At 40.7% G+C, this 23,641-nt stretch overlaps 2 protein-coding genes across 3 annotated transcripts; one reads left to right on the top strand and one right to left on the bottom strand.

The window, feature by feature from the left end:
- Window positions 1-11,012: 11,012 nt before the first annotated feature.
- Window positions 11,013-17,194, top strand: SPDYA (speedy/RINGO cell cycle regulator family member A; the record flags this gene model as incomplete). Its single annotated transcript, XM_084202275.1, has 6 exons — window positions 11,013-11,241; window positions 12,256-12,314; window positions 12,569-12,654; window positions 14,233-14,404; window positions 15,332-15,623; window positions 17,008-17,194. 6 exons carry the CDS (start codon window positions 11,013-11,015, stop codon window positions 17,097-17,099), a joined length of 930 nt encoding a protein of 309 aa, XP_084058401.1. The 3' UTR covers window positions 17,100-17,194.
- Window positions 17,195-17,287: 93 nt separating this feature from the next.
- On the bottom strand, window positions 17,288-23,613 carry TRMT61B (tRNA methyltransferase 61B). 2 transcript variants are annotated; one of them, XM_084202274.1, is made up of 7 exons: window positions 23,043-23,613; window positions 22,852-22,954; window positions 20,185-20,375; window positions 18,909-19,000; window positions 18,270-18,505; window positions 17,588-17,668; window positions 17,288-17,401 (listed from the first exon to the last, which is right to left on the bottom strand). In XM_084202274.1, the coding sequence occupies exons 1-7, from the start codon at window positions 23,595-23,597 to the stop codon at window positions 17,358-17,360; spliced, it is 1,302 nt and encodes a 433-aa protein (XP_084058400.1). In that variant the 5' UTR covers window positions 23,598-23,613; the 3' UTR covers window positions 17,288-17,357. The 2 variants fall into 2 exon arrangements, 1 of the variants encoding a protein (XP_084058400.1); XR_014616020.1 differs by having other exon boundaries at window positions 17,336-17,401; window positions 17,588-18,505.
- Between the last annotated feature and the right edge of the window lie 28 nt (window positions 23,614-23,641).

Below are 23,641 nucleotides of genomic sequence, written 5' to 3'. Positions count from 1 at the left end.
CTCTAATTCCATGTTAAAGTACTGTATTTGTCAAGATGAGAAGGGCTGTCTTCTCATTGTGGAATTGTCAAGCTGATTTACGTAAGCCTTGATAAAAAGGACCAATAAACTTTATGACAGGCTTTTGCCTTTATTTTCTTTATTTGTTTTATTAATACATAAATGCTGAAGAACAGAACAGGCTGGGTACAGCTAGTCCTCTTTCTTCTCCTGATGCTTGTTCTGTGCCTAATTTTACAAATCCAAGCAGTTTTGAAATCTTGGAGTGACTACTACTGAAAGTTGCCCTGCTCCTTTCTACAAGCACCTTCAAATACCACATAGGCATATTTTTAATCAGAAAATAGCAACAACCTTTAGTATCTGGGGGCTAAATGGTCATGGGGTATTTGTGTGGACTAGAGCCTCTCACTGTGTGTTTGGCACTGTTATGTTGTGACATGTACCAAAATGTTAGTTAGCACCTGTAGAACTTTGATAACTCTGCTACAAACATACGGGCAGCTTTTTGTAGTGTAACATTTAACTTGGCTCCAGTTTGCAGGGGCTAATAAGGACCTTGCTACCTGTGGTCTTGCCAGATTTCCAGATGTGAAGAAATGATTGTTTAAATGTTGCTCAGTATTTTTGAAGGAGAGTTGCTCTACATGAGGTCACTCACCTGCAAGGCAATGGAAATGAGGGACCATTCACAGCAGAGTTCATCTTATCCTCTTTCCAGGTTATTTTGAGTGCAGCTTCTCAATAGAATCCCAGCCACTGGAACAGACATGAGGCTAAGCAGGTACAAGGGCCTGAGTGTTGAAGTTTATTACACAGGTACCTTGCTGTCTGCAGGGGTTGGGAGGCAGTGTCATTTTTCTACCTTTTGTGGTGCTTGTACCTCTTTGTGCTGAAATACGTGACCATATTCAATGGCTATACCATATTACCTTCCCTCAGCACACAGCTCTAAAGGTAAGGCCTTGCATATTGGCTATAAACAGGATAATTTTATCAACTGTTGGAGATACCTCCTCTTATCAAATAGCTGACTGCTGATTAGGCAGTGCAGTGTAGGCTCATTGTGGTTTACTCTTACTAAAGCATAATTACAGCTCAGACAAATTATAATTTAAATGCTACGAGCACATTACTGGCTCTATGGTATAGCAAAAAGAAAAAGTGTTTTGGTGACAAAACTCTACATACACAAAGTATGTAAGCTTACATCAGGGAAACTCACGTGATCTGTATTTTTCTACTTTTGCTCTGTGATTTACATCGGATCCTGATCTGTTTGGAGAATGAAGTGTTAGTTCACTAAAATAATCAAGAGGCATTGACTCCAGGGGGACATTTTCTATTGACATGAGTGAATTTTGAATCAGATCCAGGGAAATAAATCCAGCTCTTTCTGAGGCCAGTAGGAATTAGTGAGATACTGGGCGATGAGGTGAGGTCATTTCCAGGTCTTCACTAGGAATTAGGTAAGTGGGCTTTGTGAAACTCCCCAGGCACAGAAAAGGGACAGAATCTCCTTTCAGGGAAAGTCGAAAGGATGTGTGAGTCACTCCTGAAGCATCAGGAAACATGCAAGGTGGGGCTGTGACATGCACTGTGATCAGCAGATCACAGAGATGAATGGCCAGAGCTGATCAATGCCACTGGGGTGTTTGGCAATCTCGGTCTGAGATTCTTCAGAGGCTGCAAACCTGCTTGGTTTTGGGTGTACCCTCCCAAAGATAACCAGAGTCTCATCCCTAGAAAATAGGCCATGTATGACACCAAATTGGGAAGCACAGTCTTGTTAGTCTTTTTCTAACAAAATTAATGGCTTTTGAAAATTCATGTCTTTTAACTGGTTAAGGCTGACAAAGGTAGAAACAACCAGAATCACTGATGCTCAAAAGTGCCAACAGGTATTTTGGACAGCAGACATTGTGACATATGTCATTATATTACAGACTTGCTTAGGAACTTTTTATTAGGGCAGCTTCAGAATGTTTGCATTCAACTTTTTTTTTGGTCAGACTTCATCAACCTTGAAAGAATTGTAGGAAGGGGACAATATTGAGAAATTATGTACAGTACCTTGTCCATTGTGTGTTTCTGAAGATTCCATGTTGTCACAAATTGACACATGCTGCTGCTCAAAGGACTGTAATAAAACTGATGCTTCTATTGCTATTTTATTTTTCCTGCCTGTTTGAAAACCACTAGTAAACAGGTAAGCCTTGTTACACTGATTTGAATAATGAGAACATTTGGAGTCCTGGAGAACTTAAATGTCTTGTCCATAAGGAGGTGATCAAGTATAGAGCCAAGAAAAATATAAAAAATAAATGACCAGTCATGCTTTTCTGTTAGACTGTTTAACTACTTCCAAACACTGTAAAAAAAAAAAAAAAACCCAAAAAAAAACCCCAGAAAAAAAAAGCTATTTTACATGTTTGGGTGTTTTTGGTCTGTTTCTAGATCATGACTTATTTTTTTAAAATAATAACACAGTGTTTGTACATTTTGACAAGACTGTCATGCACGCTGAAGATGGAAATTAGTTCAGAGGCAGTGGCAGCCCTCACAAAGCTGTCCTCAGCTTCAGAAGCCCACAGCTTGGGTCTCTACCAGGCTGGAGACCTTTGAAAGTAAGAGTAGCTACTAAGAGGTACAGGGCTATTGGTTCAGAGGTTCACAAAACTAGACAGGGTGTAGCCAAAGGAGAGAAATGCTCATGCAATTAATGTATGTTCTATTTGTGTCTTTGAGGATTATAGAAACCAACCTGTCTGATACGTTGTGGCATCCTCACCTCTCTGCCAGGGCTTAGTCTTAGCTGCAGAGGGTGGGGCCAGTAACAGGTTTGTCACCCTCATCTTAAAGTGCCTGAAAACGCATTTCCATGGCTCTAATACTGACAGCATTTTTAGAACATCTTTTGTCAGCATTCGAAACTGCTTAAAACAAACAGCATTAGAGGTAAAAACTGTAATAATTCCTCATCCAGACTACTGCACAGCAGCGAGGCAAACCTTCTAATTTCATACTATGCCCAATCCCTCAAGTTTGTAGTGTTTGGAAAGGGCTCAGGGGAAAACACGAGATCACAAGCTGTATTAAACAAGCTCTGTTTACATTAAAATTATTTCAGTTTTGGCATCTAAGATACTTTATTTTTTCCCCTCTTTTAGCTATTCTCTGTGAAAGAAGATACAGATGAAACTTTGTCAAAACACTTGTTGAAAACTGAGATAGTCCCAAGCAGTTTTTACCATGCTTTGTGGCGTGACAACATCTGTGGGCTGTAGGCAGAACTGAAGCAGATGTTTACACAGACAGTCGTCCTGTCCCTCAGGGTGGTGTTATCAGAAGGCACATTGAGTACTGCTGTCATAAAACCTGCTTGCCATTGAATTTGCTTGTGCTGGGCTTGTGCAGGTTGCCATGGGGCTAGTGAGGGCATGGACTTGGAGTTTGTCAGGTAACCCCCAGTAAGAGCCCACAGACAGGGCTGCACCTGGCCGTGAGCAGAAGCCATGTATTCCTCAATGAAAACAGGGTCACAGCATGCACACAGCAGGCAGTTTCCAGGGAGCAGTTAACATGCTGTAAATCCCCACCCACTCTTGCCTCACTCTAATTTGTGTGCATAGTCATACCCCAAGCAAAGGTGAATAAATACACCCATGAGCTGGGCAGAAAATCTCATCCCACGAGCACCAACACAATGGAGAGCAGAGAGTGAGGTTCAAAGAGCTGGGCATGCCATTAGTGTTTTGCTTTTTTTGTCCCTCGCTGAAATAAATTGCTTTTGTGTTGTGACTACTTTCACAGTTCAGGAGTTTCCCTTATTTTTTCCAGTTAGCAAAAGCTGTTACCAAAGTTCATCTGTTTCTCTGTGCACTTTAATTTACAGCCCTTGTGCTAGTCATTTTATTGCTTCAAGATCGGAGTGAGAGAACTTTTACAACCTGTGATTACTGAACTCGGTGAAACAAGAAAGCTTTTTGACCTGTTGTGGAGTAATTATAGACCCTATTGCCTCTTGGGAGGGGCATTCAATGTTTAACAAACTGTGGCAGTTCTGTTTAACTGTGTGGAGCCTGGACCATTGGATGGGAGTTAAAAAAAGCAAATCCTGGACTTTTTCCAGGTCACATTTTAACTTGTCTGGTTTTAGTCTCTGAAGGACTGTCCTTGAAGTTCTGCCTTCCCTACTGAACTTGATGCTGCTCATTTCCTAGCAGTGCAAGAGCATGGGAGCCAAATTATTTGCCTATGAAAACAATTTCCTCTTGCTTCAAAAACTACAGCTACACTACTTTTGATTAATCCTTTCATGGGGTGAGTCTTTTGAATGCCATGCCATGCAAATACGGCTCTTGACAACAGAAAAATTGTCCTGTCTTAATCACCACTATTGTTTCATATTATAGGGGCTGTGGTCATGGACAGAGATTCGATTGTGTTCAACAGTATAAAAACAGAGAATAAATAGATGCTGTGTTTGAAAGAGTTTGTGACCTCTAAACTTTGAAACTGGAAAACAAGATGAGAAAGATTAGGTGAAATTTACACATTTTGCCCAGTTATAGAATCATAAGCCAGCTAGCTAAATGTTTGAAGATTCCCACCTTTCTTTAGCCACTCAAACAGCTATTATTTAGGGAATTTGCCTTCAGGAAAAGGATTAGGATGTTATTTTGAAAGCAGCAATGTTTTTCTACTTTTGATGTCCATAGATAATAACATAAGATATATTTCCTGGATAATAGGTTCCTTGGATGTTTTGTAGTTTAGTGTATTAATGTGTACCTAAACATTACATCAGTGAGGCAAAGCATTTGTGTTATTTTCCAGATGGAATGAAACAATTTTTAGCTAGCTCCATTTTAGCAAAAAGATTTCTTAAGTTAATTCCTCGAAACTTTCTCTGTCCAGCTACATTTTCAGCTGGGAGATTTTCAAAGTCTGGTGTTTGTTATTTGTTTCTGAGAGGAAAGGGGAGCAAAGGAAGAGGTGGAAAGTTCCCATTTTGCAGTGTGAATGTAGGCAATCCAGCCCCCCTGTGCATGCACAGCACATGGGCAGTGCCCTGGGCACAGTTGCACACACCTGCTCCTTGCTCCTGCACCTGTCTCCATGAGCTTCTTGCTCCTGCACCTGCCTCTCAGGAAGCCTGCTGCTCTTGGCATCTGGAACAAATGGCTCCAGGGCCATGGAGGTAGAGAGGAATCCTGTTTATTAAGGCTCTTTGCACAATTCAGCATGAAGAAATGGCATGGGTAACAAATATAGCCATGGTTATTAAATACTTGCAAATCCAAAATGCAATCTTCGGTGGTTAAAAAAGACTTAGAATATGGTGGATGATGTCAGAAGGCTCAGGAACAATTAAATGAAAACACTGAAGGTCATCTCCTTTCCCTTTAATGTAAAATATGCATGGCTAGTTTTGAGTTACTGATGTTGAGAGTATCATTCAGCTTTTGTGACATGATGGTGAACGCCTAATGTAGTCTATATCATCTATTTAGTTTTACAGAGAAATTGGAACTCTTCAGATAAGACTACTTTGTTTCATTTCCAACCAGCATACAGGTGCTAATCCTTAAAAATAAATCTTAAAGGCTTCCCCTGTCTGCTTGGAATTAAGTTCATACAGGATGTATCAGTCTATTTACAGTAGGAATGAACAAGTTCAAACTTATGTCCCTAGAGATTTATGGAGAATTGTTGCTGCAGAGTGCTTGGCTGTTTTGAAGTATGCAGGAGCAGCATGTTTAAACATGCACTGTGTTTGCTGGCAGCCTCCACTCTCCTTTACCACTTGCTCTGTTAGCCTAGTCACTGCTACTCTTGTTCACTGCATAATTTCCAAATCATTTTTTCCTTAGAGCTGCTCCTGAATTTCTCAGTACCTGAGAATTACTACAGCTGTTTTGGAACTTAAATATTAGACAACAGTGCTGTATGCTCAGATGTTCTTTCCAAGTTAACAAAGCTAGAAACAATTTGCCTGCCCATTCATCCATCAGTGACATACACTTAAGTGGCACTGAACCATTTTTGAATTTAGTCATATTGTAACTTTGTCAAAAACAAGGATTTAACTGCAAAGCACCTTTCCAGTATCCTTGCTTACTTGCTCCAGTAGCAAACTGGCAGACTGTTCAGTCTGTTATGCTTAGTCCTAGTCCAGGCACCTTGATGCCCTAATAATTTGTTTCTCACAACTCATCTAAATCCTTTCTCTTTCTTCCCACATATAAAACAGCTTTCTGGTCACAGATGTGGGTTCAGGCAGTTCATCTTTTTCTCTTTAATCCTGTGACTAGCTACACCCTTTACTCTGAAAGAATTAACCTCATGTCCAAAGTTTGCTTTTTTAGATGTGTGTTTCAGTTTCACAATGGGTCTTGAGGAATGGAGCTCTCAATCCATGAGCATTTCCTTTAGAATGTATTTGATTGAGAGGCTAGGCAGGTTCCCCAGCAGGATCAGCAATCATCTCTACAGGGAAGAGAGGTTTTTTTCCTATTTCACACTCTGCAGAAAGTAGGAAAAGTCTTTAACTGAAAAATACATCTTTTATTTGGGATAATGATCTGTATTTACAAGAATTAATGGTGGTTCTTCCTGATTTTGTTTAAAAAGAAATACCAGGTGTTTTACCTGTATTATCTTTCTTAGGCAAAAAAAAAAAAGAAAAAAAATGTTCACTGGAAAGGATATCAGAGGCCAAAGGCATCTCAAAAATATTGAAATCTGAAAAAAAGTATCTATATCCTAAATGTAATTTATACAAATACTATCCCTGTGTTTTTCTTCAGTGATGCTTCCTAATCTATCTGTAAACAACTCACTCACTGAAAAAACTTTAAGTCCTTTTATTATTTAAAGGAATCAAACTGCTCTGCAGCTGCCTTTTTGGACCAAATTCTGGATAGCTATATAACTATGTATCTCATAATAGAGTTGCAGTGTATATATTAAATTATTTTTTGTTTTTTTTCCAGAAATTAGATTTTGTAAGAAACCCAGGTCTTTCAAGCCCAGGTCTTACTAATTTTATTCATATAAATATTATATAATTGCATATGACATAAATATTATATATATATATATATATATATATTATAGAAATATATTACATATTCGATATAAATATATTGATACAACATACAAATATAATATTTATATAATATAAATATTATGTAAACACACATATTTATAGAAGAATTATTTATCAGTTTATGTATTATTATATAAAAGTATATATTATAATATACATATATTTTTTAAAATGTATATATAAAAAATGTAATTTCAAACTGTGATTACATATAGAGATGAAGAGTGGCTAAACTGATTTAATGACACCTACATGAAGGCTTAGGAAAGAGGTACAGGATGAAACCCCGCGTAACAAACGCTGCATTGTCTCGGTTCAAATCGCTGGTGGTGAAACAGCGCTCCCTGATGTCCAACGAGCGACTTGGAAGTCCAAAAGCTCCATCCTGTGGGGACCCAGGAAATTCCTCTGGCTGCCCTGGAGGACTCGAGCCCCTCCCCAGGGGACTCAGAGGCCTTGGCAGAGAGCCCAAGACCCCTGTGCCTTTGATTTAGCCCTTGGAAAAAACGATTACCAACGTTGTATGAAGGAGTACAAGCCACGACAGTTTAAGTAGAATGATAGTGAATTTATCATGGGGTGAAAAATAGATTTTTGGGGTTTTTAGAATGGGGGTTCAGGGGGCAAGATGGAGGAATCTGGGCGTGTGCAGCCTTTCTGCTTCTTCTTCTTGGCCTCCGTCTTCTGCTGTGATGTTGGCACTTTTGGATTGGTTTAGAGTAGAAGCTCGCTGTCTAACGCAGGTGATAGGTACTGGAAAATAATTGTAAACATTGTACAAGTAGTTTTTAGTATAAAAAGATAACACCACCCCAGGGGCAGGCAGAGTGCCTCTGTCTGTCCTGATGAGCGGACCTCGGCAGGACAGGAGAAAGAATTTTATAGCTAAGGAACAATAAACAACCTTGAGACCGAGAAATGAAGAGCTCTGACTCCTTCCTCGACTGCTGGGCTGGGAAAAGAGACTTTCTAACTCATCTCGGGGTCACTCTGAGCAGCAGAGATTCCAAGACCATCCATTCTTCCCAATATTCTTGGATGAATTGTTCAACAACCTTCTGAAAACTGTAGTTAATAAAAAGCAAAGTTGGGAACCAGTTAATTCCACTATAGAGTCAGGTGAAGTTCTGTTTCCTTACTCTCACTGCGTTCAGGGATCAGCCTTTCCATGTTGATGTTTTTCTATCATGCTTCCAGGTTGAATCCTTGAGTGATCCCCATCTCAGTCCTGCCTCGGGCTGCAGAGTGCTGCAAGGGGAGAAAGGCAGAGCCCCAGACATTCTCACAGCCCCCTCTCACAAGTTCAGGTTCCTCAAGAGTCTGATCCAATGCTGTGCAGCGGGTCTGAATCAGAGCAGGACCTGAGTCCTGGCAGGCTGGGGACAATACGCTGCTGGAAGAGTCACAATACCTCTTCAATGACTTGATTGTGACAGATTTTTGAGTAAAAAAAGTCTTTTAATGTTCTGTTGCAGAACCACCAGCCCAAAAATTATTTCAGAGGTGGGAGACCTACAGGAAGCTCTGTGTGGGTAAAGACTGACATTGTAAGTCACTTTTTATTGATGTAAAGGGGTAAAGAATAAGGAAGTATGCATGACACAATTATCATTGCAGCTTCATGTTTTGCAATAGGGAATAAAAGGAAGATTTTTTTTCCTGGTCTTAAAGATTAAGATGGTTATGTGGAAGTTTCTGCAGCCTGTCCTTCCTCCGTTTTTCACAGTTATCAAATGAACAGTATTTAATTGATGAGTATTTTTAATTCCTTGATGAAAAATAATATTAAAAAAAAAAAAGAGAGAGAACAATTAATGTAGGTAACTCACTTTGAATATGTGCCCACAAAGAGAGCATCTCAAAGAAACAGTCTTTTGCCCTGCCGATGTATTTGGTATTGTCCCCACCCTTCAGCCTGTTGCACACAGAGATGTTGTTACTTGGTACATTTACCACTTGGTATGTTTCTTATCTCTCTCCCCGATCAGAAACTTGGCATGATCTTTCCCTGAATCTAACTCAGAGAGTGTATAAATAATTTAGCAAATTATTAATAGAAGATGAGGAAGGTGTAAAGAGGCCTTTCTTCTCATTACCATAACAAATGAGGCCCCTTACACTTTAATTGGCCAGTGCAGGGGGAAACAATGAAAATGGATGTATGTTGTATGTCGTGCCATCTTCCTAGGATAAGTCTTTAGCTCTTCTAAGAAAAGGCCACAGGAAGATTTCACACTGAATCTTATTAGCAAGGGGATTTTTTCATTCTTGTTACATCTCAATAGACTGCCTTAGACTAATTGCATTAATTGCCTCCATAGCAGCAGGGTATCCTGCACCTCCACGTTTAATGATCTTTACAGTCAGGTGTTCCTTCTCCTTGGTGTCCCATGTCTCCTGGGGAGACGTTTATAAACTGGGGAGATGTTTCAATCACAGAATCACAGAATGATCTGGGTTGGAAGGGACCTTAAAGATCACCTCGTTCCAACCCCCCCAGCCACGGGCAGGGTGGGACACCTCCCACTATCCCAGGTTGCTCAGAGCCCCATCCAGCCTGGCCTTGAGCACTCCCAGGGATGGGGCAGCCACAGCCTCTCTGGGCAGCTTAGGCCTTGTCACCACTCCCAGAGTGAAGAACTCTGCCTAGCATCTAAACTAAGCCTACTCTAAAAGTGGATCCATTCCCTCTTATGCTGAAGGGGAGGGAAGAAGGGAAGGGAGGGAGGGAGGGAGGGAGGGAAGGAAGGAAGGAAGGAAGGAAGGAAGGAAGGAAGGAAGGAAGGAAGGAAGGAAGGAAGGAAGGAAGGAAGGAAGGAAGGAAGGAAGGAAGGAAGGAAGGATGGACGGATGGACGGATGGACGGATGGACGGATGAACGTGCAGCGCTGCTCAGAGCCCCCAGCCAGCCCAGCAGGGGGCGCCCCCGCCCTGCCCCGCTCCCATTGGCTGCCGCTCCCCGGGCGCCAACAGGAGGGGCGGGAGGAGAGAGCGCCCCGCCGTCTGATTGGCTGGAGCTGTACGCCGCGCACGCTGATTGGCTGCGAGAGGCGCCACTCGAGGTGCGGAGGCGTGAGGGGAGGCGGCTGAGGGCGGCGGGCAGGGGCGGCTTTGAGCTGTGGCGGCGGGAGCCGAAAGCGCGGCCTCGCCTCAGGGCCCTTCCGTGCTCATGCGGCAGCCACCCGAGAGCTGGGGAGCCAGGTAGGCTGTGGTGAACCAGCCTCCGACAGCTCCCTGCCCGCGGACCTCCTGAAGGCGTAAATACGTTTAATCCGGCCAAAAAATACCCTTCCTCACTCTCCGTTTGGTATCCCCTTACATTTTGCGGTTACAAACGCCACAGGTATGTTTGTTTCCTTGGCTGTGCCTTCAGGGTATGCCTAGTTTGAGGGGATAATATTAATTCCCAACGGCAATTAGGAGCTCAAGACTTGATTTTAATCAATCAACGTGGCTCAATCACAGTTCTGCTGCGTTAGTTCTATCAATATGCCTTAAAAAAAAGACCCAGTCACAAATTGGAGGGGAAGAACACAGGTTTTTTGGTAGGTCTAAGTAAGTGTGCGGAGCTACAAGGATCCGACAAACAGCAGCTTTTCCTGCAAAGGCTCTTCCCATTTTCCAAAGTTGATTGGAAAAAGAAAAATTGAAGGCTCCTTCTACTGGGGAAAAATAAAGCTTTATAAAATTAGAACTAAATCAAAGAACTCCACGTGGCTGTCTTAGGGCACAAGACTTAGATAATCAGTATTGTATGTCAGATGAATTTTCCATCATCTGGCATACAAGTTCTACTGAAACATATCATGTGAACAAAAGAAATGTACTAGTGCTGAAACTGACTAATTTTGTAGTTAATTTCTTCTTATTTTTTCAACAGGAACCTTTGCTAAACGAAATGAAACACAATCTGGTGTGTCAGACACCTCCCACTGTCACTGTTCATGTAAAATCAAGTGCATCCAGATCACATCAGCAAAAAAAGCTTACTAGACTAAAGCGACCTGCTTTTAAAGACCATCAAGAAAATTGTGAAAAAGGGGTTCCTAGTCAGAAATATAAATGTCCAAAGGGACCATGTCTAGTTATTCAGCGTCAGGAAATGACAGCTTTCTTTAAATTATTTGGTAGGTTAATAATGTGAGGTATGAATGAATTGACTGAACAGAATGTTTTCTAAACTCAGGAATTTTGAGAGTGCTTTTCATAACAAAACTAATGGCAATTCTTTATCAAAATGTTTTGTTGTTGTAGTTTGGTATAGAAATATTTAATGCTTAAGTTAAAAATACCAAATTGATGAAAAGTATCTTTTTTACATTACAAATGAAACCAAGGTGGTTTGCTGCTTTCTATTTTATGATAATCTTCCTTACTATTTTCTCTTCTATTTCAACAAATACATGTAGAACAAATGTGCATCTTGTTTTACACAAGGCTTATAAAAAGGACTCCTTGTCTGTTAAACGTGTTCTTTACTGTGGCAATAAACTTCTGGGGGAAGAAGCGGAATGGGAAATTGATCTAAGGAATTGGAGCATCTCTTCTTTATTTGTGTCTCTTTCATATGGAGTTTTGTATTTATTTATGTGAGCAAAGACATTAAGTAATAGTGGAAGATTACAGCTGGTTTTTATTTGACCCTTAAATACAGAAGTGAATGAGAGAGAGCTGCTGGTAATTACAGTACATGGTCATGGACAATGAAGCACTGACCAAAAATAAGCAAGTATTGCCCTAGAAAGGCTGCCAGGTAATCAAGGTGCAGGATCTCAGCAGTTCCTCTGAAATAATGGTGGGCTATCACCTGGAAGCATGTAATGCAGGAAGAAATGATGCAAATAGAAAAAAACCTGGTTATTTTTCACTTTCACCTGCTGTTACTGAGAATGGAAGAAATGCAGTCGCCAGATTTTCCACCTTGCCTTTCTGGTAGCGTTTGTTTTCTTTTGTCATGTAAGCTTTTTTCACACCTGAACCTCTCCTACTGCAGTAGGGAACAGTTTCTCTGTTCCCTACTGGCTGGTCTAGTTTCTTTTCTTTCATTTGGCTTAATGAAAGACCATCTGTTATTTATTTATAAATACCTTCTGACATAAACAGTTTGGTGTTTGAAATGCTTCAGCTTTCTCTTGTTACAGATGATGATCTAATCCAAGACTTCCTTTGGATGGACTGTTGCTGTGAAATTGCAGACAAGGTAAGTGTATTTCCTTCTTGGTTAACAGAACATACATTGAGTGAGAAATCTGCCCTTAATTACTTGATACTTTGATGCAAAAACAGAACATCATCTTTTTCTAATGGTTTCACCTGGAAGTTTCAAAAAACTTAATTCATGCTTTCCTCATTGTTAAAAATGATGAAAATATCTTGGTGCAAGATGTGTGAATCAATTTAGGAAATACTATATCTAAGTAACACATTGATACTTCATTTTACATTTTAAAACAGTATCTCTTGGCAATGACTTTCGTTTATTTCAAGAGAGCTAACTTCACACCAAGTGAGCATACCAGAATCAATTTCTTTGTGGCTCTGTAAGTACTTTAAAATTATCTGGTTTTATTAGAATAAACTTTGCATTATTTCTATATAACACTGATAATTATAATAGGTGATGAGACTTCCTTGAGGAATATATAAACAACCTGATCTAGGGGGTGGCATCCCTAGGGGGTGGCAGGGGGGCTGCTGTCCCTTCCAACCCAAACCCTTCTGTGGTTCTGTGATAATCTGCATACTGTACATGAACAGTGCAAAGTCACTGTTCTTCCTGTGATGGAGCAAGCTTGAGCAGTGGATAGGGGTTGCTTGCATTGCTGCAGTGATACACACAGTGCCATTCTGCCTACCAAACTGAACCTGGGAGCTTTTTAAAGCATTACAAGAAATTTATTCAGGACCATACACAGCAACATGTATGTGGCTAACAGGTGCTCATATTAAACCCTGTTTCGTATCTTTGCCAGCCTTTAGGGCATTTGTATCAAAACATTTCACCACAACAGGCATCTCAGGAGTAACTTGTTAATAAAGTTTCTGTCAACATGATTTAAATCAACTGTAAAAACATTGCTAGAGAATTTCTTAGAACTTTTTTGAACAGTTGTAAAATGCCTATACTTTGAAACAGTGGTGAAATCAGTAATCCAGGCCTACATAACCCTCTGTATTTGGCTATACCTGCAGAGGGTTCTGTATTTGTTTTTATTTTTACAGTGTAATGATGCTCAGGTCATCTTTTCTGGCTTCTCGGATTTGCACACTAGTGCAGGGGCAAAGGTGGCTGTTCCTTCTGCTGTCACTGGTGCTGTGGGTGACATCCACAGAGCATGGAGGAGGGAGGCCTCTGACCCCACTGAAGGGGGAAAAGCCAGGCCAGAACAGTGAAAGGATTAGAGGGGGACAAAGAGTCTGGTGAGACTGGGACTAGAGAGAATACTGGGGAGGAGACTAAGAGTCCTAATTTTTCAAGTGTGATTTCCAGGAGTTTACTACCAGGTGGGTCCAGAGGAAGTAAACATCTTCCTGTTGTCTGAGAAGACAATTTAAAACTAAAAGTAACTAGATCGTGAACAAAGGGAAGAACAGAAACATTAAAAAAAGTAATTTAAGTTTTGCATTTATAACTAAAGGTAGACCTATATTTAGTTGTTTGCTCCTAATTTAATATGAACAATGTAACTTTCCAAGAATAGCTAAAATCCATAAAGTGAAAAGTGGAAAGTTTATGATTTCACAGGACAGTTTTAAGCCTTATTTAAAGAATTTAAAGCGTCAATCAGAAACTGTTCATTTTACTGAAGGGTTTCTTGCCAGCTTGGAGAAAGATGTCAGGATGTGTTAATTCTTTCTTATCTATTAATTTAGGAAACTCTAGGGTAAAACAATTTTTATAAAAGCTTTGGGGTTTTTTACCCAAAGGATGCAAATGGAACTAATTAAGAAAATAATGTATTCTAGAGAGAAGGCTGTATTTTGTTAGTGTTTTTTTCCTCACAAAACTAGAAAAAAGAACCACTGCACATAGCTGTTACTTTATGTTAGAAATCATTCTAATATAGTGGTATAAGATTGAATAATATGTACAAACATAAACATATATATATTTGAAGGTATCTGGCAAACACAGTTGAAGAAGACAATGAAGAAGCAAAGTATGACATTTTCCCATGGGCTTTGGGCAAAGCCTGGAGAAAGCTCTTCCCTGATTTCTTAAAGTTAAGAGATCAACTTTGGAGTAGAATTGACTACAGGGCTATTGTAAGCAGACGCTGCTGTGAAGAGGTAGGGAGGGAGATTTCATATTGTAGATGCTGAAATCACAACAAGTGACACCAGCTAGCAATTTAGCTCTGTACAGTTTCTTCCCTAAGTAAACATACAATCCATGGGAAAGAAGATGCTGCTAAAATGTAATGGTCTATTTATTCTCCATGATATTTTTCCTTCTCCATTTAAAATACACTATTTGAAACTGTTTTTAAAGTAAACTAGAATATTTTTTATTGCACTACTGTTAAAAGTGAAGTTTCTATTGACTAGTATTTGCTTCATGCAAATATCTTTTATTTTAAATCTACCTTAATTTATTTCATTTCATCCACTTTAGAAATAATTTTGTGTGCTTTACAATTTATAAGGAAAAAAATATATTCCTCACTTTTTAGGTGAAGTGTGTATCTGGAAAAACCCTTGTCATGCTCTAAGTACGTAATGTTTACTTCCAGATGGTGGGAAAGAAAATCTCCCATTTACTCTAGAGGATTTCTGGGGATGGGATTAAATTTCTGGGGATGGGATTAGATGCTATGGGAAAAGCACAAGGAAGAAGGCGAGTGCAGGATGCTTTTCCTTTCCTAGCCTCCCAGCTTCCATGGTTATTTCAGTGATGATGAACACTGCCAGCTGATGTTTGGTAGCTGGCCAAAGAGAGCATCTTGTGTCCAATATCCCCAGCATGAGCTCCTGTTTGTGATGACTCGTGAACATACAGGGCTAGAAGCTGGGATGTTTCCACACCTGACTGGTATCAGGATAACTTACCCCTGCCTAAGGCAGCAAACGTTCCAGTGGGACAGTGAGACAGATAAGAGATGATGCCCATTTCAGCTACATTAACTCCCTGCCATACAGTAACTGGATCTAGTTTTCAGCCATATGTTTCCCCATTATTTTTGTTCTTCCTGATGGCACCTATGGCTGTTCCCATAGGTGATGGCTATCGCTCCAACACATTACATCTGGCAGCGAGAGCGCTCTGTGCAGCACAGCGGAGCTCTGAGGAGTTATGATGATCAGGTGCAGCTGCCCCGAGGCCCCAGTGCTACTCCTACAGACTGCCTGCTCTGCGGGAAGAAAGGCAGGTTTGTACGGCTCGGATTATCATCTTCCTCCTCCTCCACCGACACTTTGGAGATGATGGACTTACACTCATCCCAGAAATCAAAGGACACCTTTTCAACTGAAAAAATGTTCATCGACTCTCCTTCTTCTAAAGCCCAAGGTATGGTTTGGGTTTTATGATATAGGAAAATAGTGTGAATAATTTTCCATTAGCCATATTTGCCCTTCAGAGTGCTGCAGGGACTGCTCTGTCCCTCCCTATTACACCTTGGCAGAACTGTGCTTTTACCCTCATGGATTCATTTCCACATATTGTATCTTGACTTCCTGTAAATGTGTTACTTGAGTCTCTTCATGTTACTTTCATCTACTGCGGTAGATTTTGGGTGCATTCCAGTCTACTCAGCCATTTGTTACTATTCTTTCATTATAAATGAAATTGAGAGTCCTGTTCTAAATGACTTTTTTATGACTGGCTGGAAAAATAAAAGTACTGGTGTATGTAAAATGAGTTAAGGTGCCCTTGCTGAGAGCATGTTTTGAGAAAGGGGAGGATGCTCATTTGTAGTATGGTTTTGGACATCACAATTTCAATTTTCCTCTAAGTATCTGATTTGTTGACAATTCATACAAGACTGTTTTAATACTGGGGTATTAGTAGAAAACAAGAGCTTATTGCAAGAATTGTTTACATAATTGAATCTCTGCCCATTAATCTACTCACAATAGCATCCTCAGGCTTTGCATTAGGGGCCTCTGTTACATACAGCAGTTGTGGGGCAAACCCATTATTAAATTTATTATTAGAAGTTAAACACACTTGAGATGTAAACTTCCTCAGGCATCCAGATAAGGCCTCAGCTCTGCAAAGATCCTCTCCTGTAGTTAACCAGTGCAGAGTTCCTACTATACATATCTAATACAAAGGCAGTTCTTTATAGCTCTGTATATTTTATTTGCATGTGTTCTCACTAATATCCAAATCTTCACTATTACAGTAAGATTGTTACTGTTTTTGACAGCTTTGGTACAAATGTGATTCTCAACTTTGAAAAAAATGGCATTTGAATATTTCCTGAGCTATAAAGCAAGTCAGGTGTTTACAAAACATAACTGAATAATTTAATGTGTTAAACATCACCACAACCTCAGGAGAGATCCAAAATGACTTTAAGTCTGTTTTTACTTGAGAGATCTGGCTTCTCATCTCTGACAAGGGCCAGAAAAAACTGTGTTTCCTCCAACCATTTGAGAATACTTTATATGAAGTGATGTTCACAAATAACCGGGCAACTTGCAGCATGAGTGCTGGAAGGGAACCAAAGGTGTGCCTGTCAACACCTGTTTTGATGTTGAAATAAACACAGCTTTATCAAGTGAACACATTCAGTGAATTTCAGTATCTCTTAAAGTTATGCTTTAAGAACTTTGTTCTTAAAGAAACCTATAGTCACCAGTTGGAAGCCAGCAAAGTATAAATTTCAAAGGAGAGCCTCTGATCCCTTATTTTCTTACTAAATTTTTTTTCTCCTTATTTTTGGTAGATTGTCAGAGGCTGTCCAGCAAAAGGCAACCATGCAGCAGCACCCTGGATCAAGATAAGTCTATGGACTGGTTTACAAGCAATGGAGAATGAAGTGCACCCGATAAGACAGAAACAGATACTGTGATTTGCAGAACAACCTGGGCTGCAGCACAACACCAGATGTGATGATTCACTTCAAATTTTTCCCTTTACATAGTGGGATAACGGTGTTTCAAACTTGATGCCAGGTAGAAATCAGAGCAGTCATTGCTTAAAAGTTTCACAACTTGCAAAATGTAGCATCTACTTTGTTATGTTTTATTTCATTCTGATACAATTTTCAAATTAGCAGCTAAGGAGGCAGCAGCATCAAGAAAGCAGCGGTTGAAACTTTCTCAGCTTGGTAAGGAATGCTAATTAAAAAACAAAAATTACTACTTTAGTATTTCAATACACAATGATATTTTTATTATTATAAGTTTTATGGTTTCATGATATAGGAAAATACCAAATGCTAGTAAAAAAAAAAAAAAAAAGTTTCTTTGAAATAAAAATACCACTAAACATTTAAGATGATAAACTTTTTCCAAGTGCCTCACCTGAATGAGCTTCCTGCCAGTGGGATGGTCGGGCAATGTAAGGCACTGAGTGCTTTGTTTCAGCAGCATCACTGAGTGATTCTGTGAGAAGGACATTTCTTTTTATTTTGCTTCCACAAGTTTAAGACCTACATGCAGCCTAGAGTAGACAATGTACATGTAATATTTTTCCTGGCATGTTTTCTTTTGTCGTCACCTACTAGTATAATCAGAACTCTTTGCATTTTGCAGATCTATACCATATATATATTTACATTTGTCATATAAATATAATATATACATATGGCAGCATTTTTGGATTTGCCAGAACAGCATAATTTTAAAACAGTGCTCACTGGCCCCCACTTCTCCTAAGGAATCCTTAAGTCTACCAGGGTCCTCCAAAGCAGCTTTGGGGTGAGTATAAAGAACTGAATTTTCTGAAAAATCAAAAATTTGAAAACAGTAGTAGAAGGGCAGTCATTCTTTATTGCAGATTGAAATTTATTTTTTATTTAGCCCAGGTTTTCAGTAGAGTATTTTAACTTAAATAACAATTAATAGTCTTCTTTAAACTTGACAAGGTCTAGGCTGTCCAAAACCTTGCCTATTCTCAGCTGACCTAGGTAAAAACCCTGCCTCTTCCTACACTGGAGTATCCAAGTGCAGTAATAGGGGATCTCATCAGCAGTGAAGCCCTTACCATTGTATTCACTCTCCTTAAGAACTCCTTCATCCTGAATATGGATTTCTTCATATTCATTTTGAGGTGCTTCTTCAATATTTTCTTGAGTTTCCACCATTTGGCTTGATTTGCAATGCTTGAGTTTAGCAGGGAGTACTGACCAGCTCCTGTGAGTTACCTCAATTATCCTTTCACACAAAAAAGGAAGCTTGCAGCTCCGTATTCTGTCTAAAAGGTCAATAACCTGTGTGATGCTTTTGAAGAAATGCAAAGGATAAAGTAGTATTTTGAAAACTCAAAGCACAAAATTTCAGTTCTACTGACTTTGGCACATTCTTTACCTTTGAGGTTACACAAGTCCTTCAGTTTTAGGGTAAAGGAGCAACCTGACTATTGCATTGGAGAACAGTGCAGTTACTTTGAGGATGCATTAAGGCCAAACTTCACTGACCAGAATGAGAACATTCCCCAGGTACATACCAAAGGATTTGGCCAAGTGGAATGTATACTGAGTACAGCTCCCAAAGAAAGTTATGTGGGGAAAAAACCCAACTTTGTTAACTGTTTCATTAATGCTGCATGTGTATTTCAGAGATGCTTGGTTTTGTACTGAGGCCAGGTAATGCCTGAATAAAGGTGCCAGAAAGAAATACTTACTTTGCCAAGTACACAGCACACACCCCACCTTGTTTCAGGCTTGGGTGTACAACAGGCAGAGCACACTGAGGCTTCAGCATATCCAGAACTACCTGCAAGAGAAAGCCATATTAATGGCTAATACTGAGAGAACATATGAACATCTGCCAGTGTAACATACAAGAATGCCAGGGGCAGAAAAAGGTTATGGAAAAGAGATGCATACAACAGCAGTATGTAATCATCCACCAGTTTTATCACTGCCTCTCAAAACCTGAGGTGCACACTTACACAAAATGAAGTCCTCTCTACTTCCAAATGAATTTCTATTAAAACAGCAAGTAGCATTTGACCAACTAAGTCGGTCTGTAGGAAGTTAAGCCTCCTAGTAATTAAATTCCATATTCCTGACAGTAATAAAAACTTTTAAAAGAATACATTTACTAACACATTTGAATATCTATTTCTCAAATGTGAAAAAAAAAAAGATTGTTCAAATGTATAAAAAGAACACATTATGGTCACAATGTCTAACTTGCTGTAATTTCAAGATTAAAAATACTTGTCGTTGGCAATTTGTCCATCTTCTGTTAGGAAGCTATTCAGATTGTAGAACAATGGGAAATGCAATATCTGATCCTTCCTGCAGGACTGTTACTCAAAAACGTTTTTGAAAAGGTATTTTTATGCTATATATTATATTTCTTTGCTTGCACCATTTAAACAAATGGTATTTGTTTAAAGCATTTAGTAAGTAATTGTAAGTTACAGGGAAGAGTGGTTAACATCAACCTATTATCCTCAGCATGACTCCTTTTAGGAAATCTGGATACAAAGAAGCAGGACAGGAAAGCAAGCTATAGCATTCTCTAAATTATGGTGTAGTTACATTGAGCATTCTATATAGCTGATAGCAAAGTGGTCACATAGTTACATATTTAATAAGGTTCTGTATTCTTCCAAAATTTAAAACTTGAAATATGTATCTCATAAAAATATCGGTTAGTCAAAAATACAAGAAAGTGAGTTGGTATTTGCTCACAAGACAGCAGTAATTAATTATAATATTTCTATAGTACAGCTTTATCACTCTTTCATTTGACAGCCTGTAACTGGAACCTTGAAAACATTTGTACCTGACAAAAAAATTACAAAGCTTCTTTCACTGATGAGGACCTGGATTGTTATTTCTCATGTTACACTAGATATGGGAATCCTGTTGAGTGTGAGCACCAGAGGTTTTCATTGATGGAGAAAAGACAGGCATCAAATGGGGGAGTTGTTTGGATTCACTCACTGCATCAAGTGTTACAGATTTCAGATCTGCAGCAGCTGTTGAAATGTCTTTCAGAATGAACTCCACGTTATCGGGCCACTCATCCACGTGTCCTATTTCCCACGCAGAACGCCAGCGCCTGTAATTCTTCTTAGCTAAATTATGATGATCCTCTCTGATTTCATAACTTAGAACACGTCCTTTGGGCCCAACTGCAAACAAGCAGAAGACACTCCACTCACCACTTTACACTGCTGTTACAAAGACATGAGGAAAAAACCCCAACAAAAGCAAAAACCATAGTCTATAACATAAGTACACCTTTCCACCTCCACATTAGGAAATTATCACATATGAAACAATCAATGGCAATCTATGTTTTCTTTACATTTAAAAGAAACATGCGGAAAGTGCCGTGTTAGTTCTTTCACAGACAGAAATCCATCAATGCACAGATGAAACAATGTGTAGTTATGGTAGTACAGACTGTTTCAAGATGTTCTCCTGAAGCCACTCCTGCAGCAAAAGACAAATAGAGCATCTGTGGCCCCTGCTAGATCCTTCTGCTAGAGCAGCCAGAGGTACCAGCTGAGAATGCTGCACCAGTGCTCACAGGCTAAGGAAACCTGCTCACTGACCTCAGCCACACAGACGAGTTTTCTAGTGTACTCTTTGATTTACCCAGGTTTGTGTCATTTTCCTGTTGTATGCAACGGCAATAAATTATTAAGTCTAAATTTAATATTCTGAAATTTACCATGAGTCCAATGTACACTGTTTCTCATAACGTATTTCCAGCTATGCAGGCTGACAGCAGGGTGTGCACTGCTGTATTCCATATTTGTATTACTCAAATTCCTCAAGCCTATCCCACTGCTCACTTCTCTCTCCTTGCTACTTTGGAAGGGGTGCAGGCAGCTTTCAGGAAGCAGCAGCTCCCCAGGTCAGTTCTGTGCCTTTCTAAGCCATTTCAGTTTGAAGTAACCACGCTGCTTCCCTCACCTATGTGATCCCAGTGCGAATGCACTGAGATAACTGAGTAAAAGGGATGGATTTCCCGACAGTCCCTCCTTGATCTAGCTCACCCTCCATCAGACAAAGGCCAGAACCAGCTGGTAAGAAAGGGAAGGTTGCAGCACGTTGCCTTTGATCCCCTGAAGCAGTTGTAGAGTCACAGTGCCAACTCCTTGTTACTTTAGATGATCAGTTTAGAAACATCAGAAAAATGAAATTCTTCACACTGGGGGGGGGTGGGTGTCAGTTTTACCAGCACTCATTCAAAGTAATTCCTACTTTTTGAAAAATAAGAATAAGCAGCTAGGCAAAACTTCATTACTGTGAAGCTACAGTACGTCAAGTTTGCATACATGATATTTTTCAGTTCTCAAAGGTCATAAAGTCATGGCAAATACCACTCTCTTAACTCTCCTGTTTCATGTTAGTAGTTTCTGGGAATGATTAAAGAGAGAATGGAAAAGAAAATATAAAAGGCATGACAATTAAGAAATGAATGAAATCTGTTAAATCAACAAGAATTTTGGAAATTAAATAATTCCATGGACATTGGTAAGGTGCCCATGACATTTGAATTCCAGCATTTACTCACACAGGAGCTGTTTTCCTTGCTGGGTATCACTGGTGTGTATTCAAAGGTGGCAAAAGCAGCCACCACTAGGAACCAGCAAATCAAATCTATTTATTTCTGGCTCAGCACCAACGTGTGTTCAGCTGTGACTAAAACTGGCTGTATTTGGTGCCAATTTAAATTCAATAAATTTGAAAATAGCAATGCAATTTCAGACCTTTTTCCCACTCCTCAAAATAGAGCTGATCTGGCATACAACAACTGCACTTTTTCCCTGGATAGGGTTAATAGCTGCTAATACAAATGATTCTGCCAACTTGGCCCATTTACAGCTAAAGTGATTAGAAAAAAACTGTTGGACAAGACTGAAAAATGAGAGAAGTAACTGGCAAGTTCAGGTGGTGTTGTATGAAATGGCCACAGTAGGCTGAATACCCAAGGCAGAAAAATCAGCTGCTATACTTAGCACGAGCTAGCTTTTGCCTTAGCCAGTAGCAGGTGTTCCATTTCTTTGGGTTCTGGGTCTGCCTCTAGAGCAAGATGGGGAAAGCTAAGCACTCCTACTTTCCCGCTCTCTAAATGGAAAGAGAAATGCTGATGTTTATCTTCTGTTTCGTCAGCTTCTAGCTCCTACAGCAGCAATGTTTGCTTTGAGGATAATCCCATACTAGCTTCAAAACCCCAATGGAACTAAAAACCCCTAACACTAGTTTATTCCAGAAAGATGATCAGAACAAACTAAGCAATAGCAGTAGGAGGCAAAGGAGGGAGAGGGAGCAGAGGTGCAACTGCTGACTTTGAAACTTGGGCCCAACATACCAAGACCAGCTGCAGTTGAGTGATCTTGAAGCATGGCTGAAACTCAGCTTTCTGCAAGGCCTTCGGTAACCATTTACACTATGGCCCGCTAAACACATTCAAAATGGTTTAGAGTCCCTGTGCTGATGTAATTTTCCTTCAAATAAAAAAATGACACATGAACTGCAGCAAAGCTTTCATGAACTGAACAGTAAGGACCATGAGAACCATAATTATCTGGACAAAAAAACCCTCAAGTTGTGATAAGGAAATAAATACCGTGTTGTCTAAAGCCAGGTTCTCACCTGCTCTTGACAGAAACAAGCTCATAGCACCAGACCCGCTGCCAGTTTCCAACACGGTGTCTCCCGGGTGGATATCCATCATCATTAATAGAGCACTTATATCCTGCGAGCGAGAAAAACACGGCACGTTACTATTCCCGGGGAATTAAAGGTGACATTCGGCCAGCGACCTCCCAGCCACCGGCCGGTACCTTGGGGTAGGCGATCGTGGCTCCCCGCGGCATGAGCAGCACGTACTCGTCCAGCGAGGGCCGCCTCAGCAGCAGCCGCTTCCCGACCGACGTGCGCAGCATCTGCCCGGGTAGCTGCCCGATGATGTCGCGGTGGGGCAGTAGGCCGCCGGGGCTGCTCAGCACCGCCTCCGCCGCCAGCCGGCACAGCAGCTTCAGCGTCGAGTTGTTCTTCCTCCGCACCTCCGCCAGCGCCAGCTCCCCGGCGCGGAAAGGGCCGGAACGCGGACCTGCCGCCTCAAACAGCGCTTGACGGGGAGCGACCGCCGCCACCTCCTCCTCCTCTTCCTTCTCAGGGGGAGCCTGAGGCGGCTGCGGTGCTGCCGCCGCCGCGCCCCGCGCCACCTCCGCCGCTTCCTCGGGCGGCAGCAGCCGCCTCACCCGCTCCAGCGGCGACAGCGAAGTCTCCCATGCCCGCCTGCGAGGCTTCCCGTCGGCAGGAAAAGAAGAGGAGGATGAGGAAGAGGAGGAGGATGAGGAGGCGGCCGCCCGCCGCAGCGCGCGCCAAGCCCTCATGGACCGGCCGGAGGCGGGAAAAGGGGGCGCGGCTCCCCTTCGCG

This window comes from Fringilla coelebs (genome assembly GCF_963513975.1).
Source record: "Fringilla coelebs genome assembly, chromosome: 3".
Lineage (NCBI taxonomy): Eukaryota > Metazoa > Chordata > Aves > Passeriformes > Fringillidae > Fringilla > Fringilla coelebs.
Note: the sequence above shows the minus strand (reverse complement) of the source record. Positions and strands in the feature narration are given on the sequence as shown.

What these genes read in the sequence shown, in the direction of transcription:
- TRMT61B (XM_084202274.1), bottom strand. Translation starts at nt 23,597, where the DNA reads ATGAGGGCTTGGCGCGCGCTGCGGCGGGCGGCCGCCTCCTCATCCTCC. An exon ending in TAAGGAGAGTGAATACAATG is followed by an intron (nt 17,669 to 18,269) that starts GTAAGGGCTTCA and finishes TCCTTCTCACAG; the next exon opens with AATCACTCAGTGATGCTGCT. An exon ending in CTGGCAGGAAGCTCATTCAG is followed by an intron (nt 17,402 to 17,587) that starts GTGAGGCACTTG and finishes TTTTTTAATTAG; the next exon opens with CATTCCTTACCAAGCTGAGA.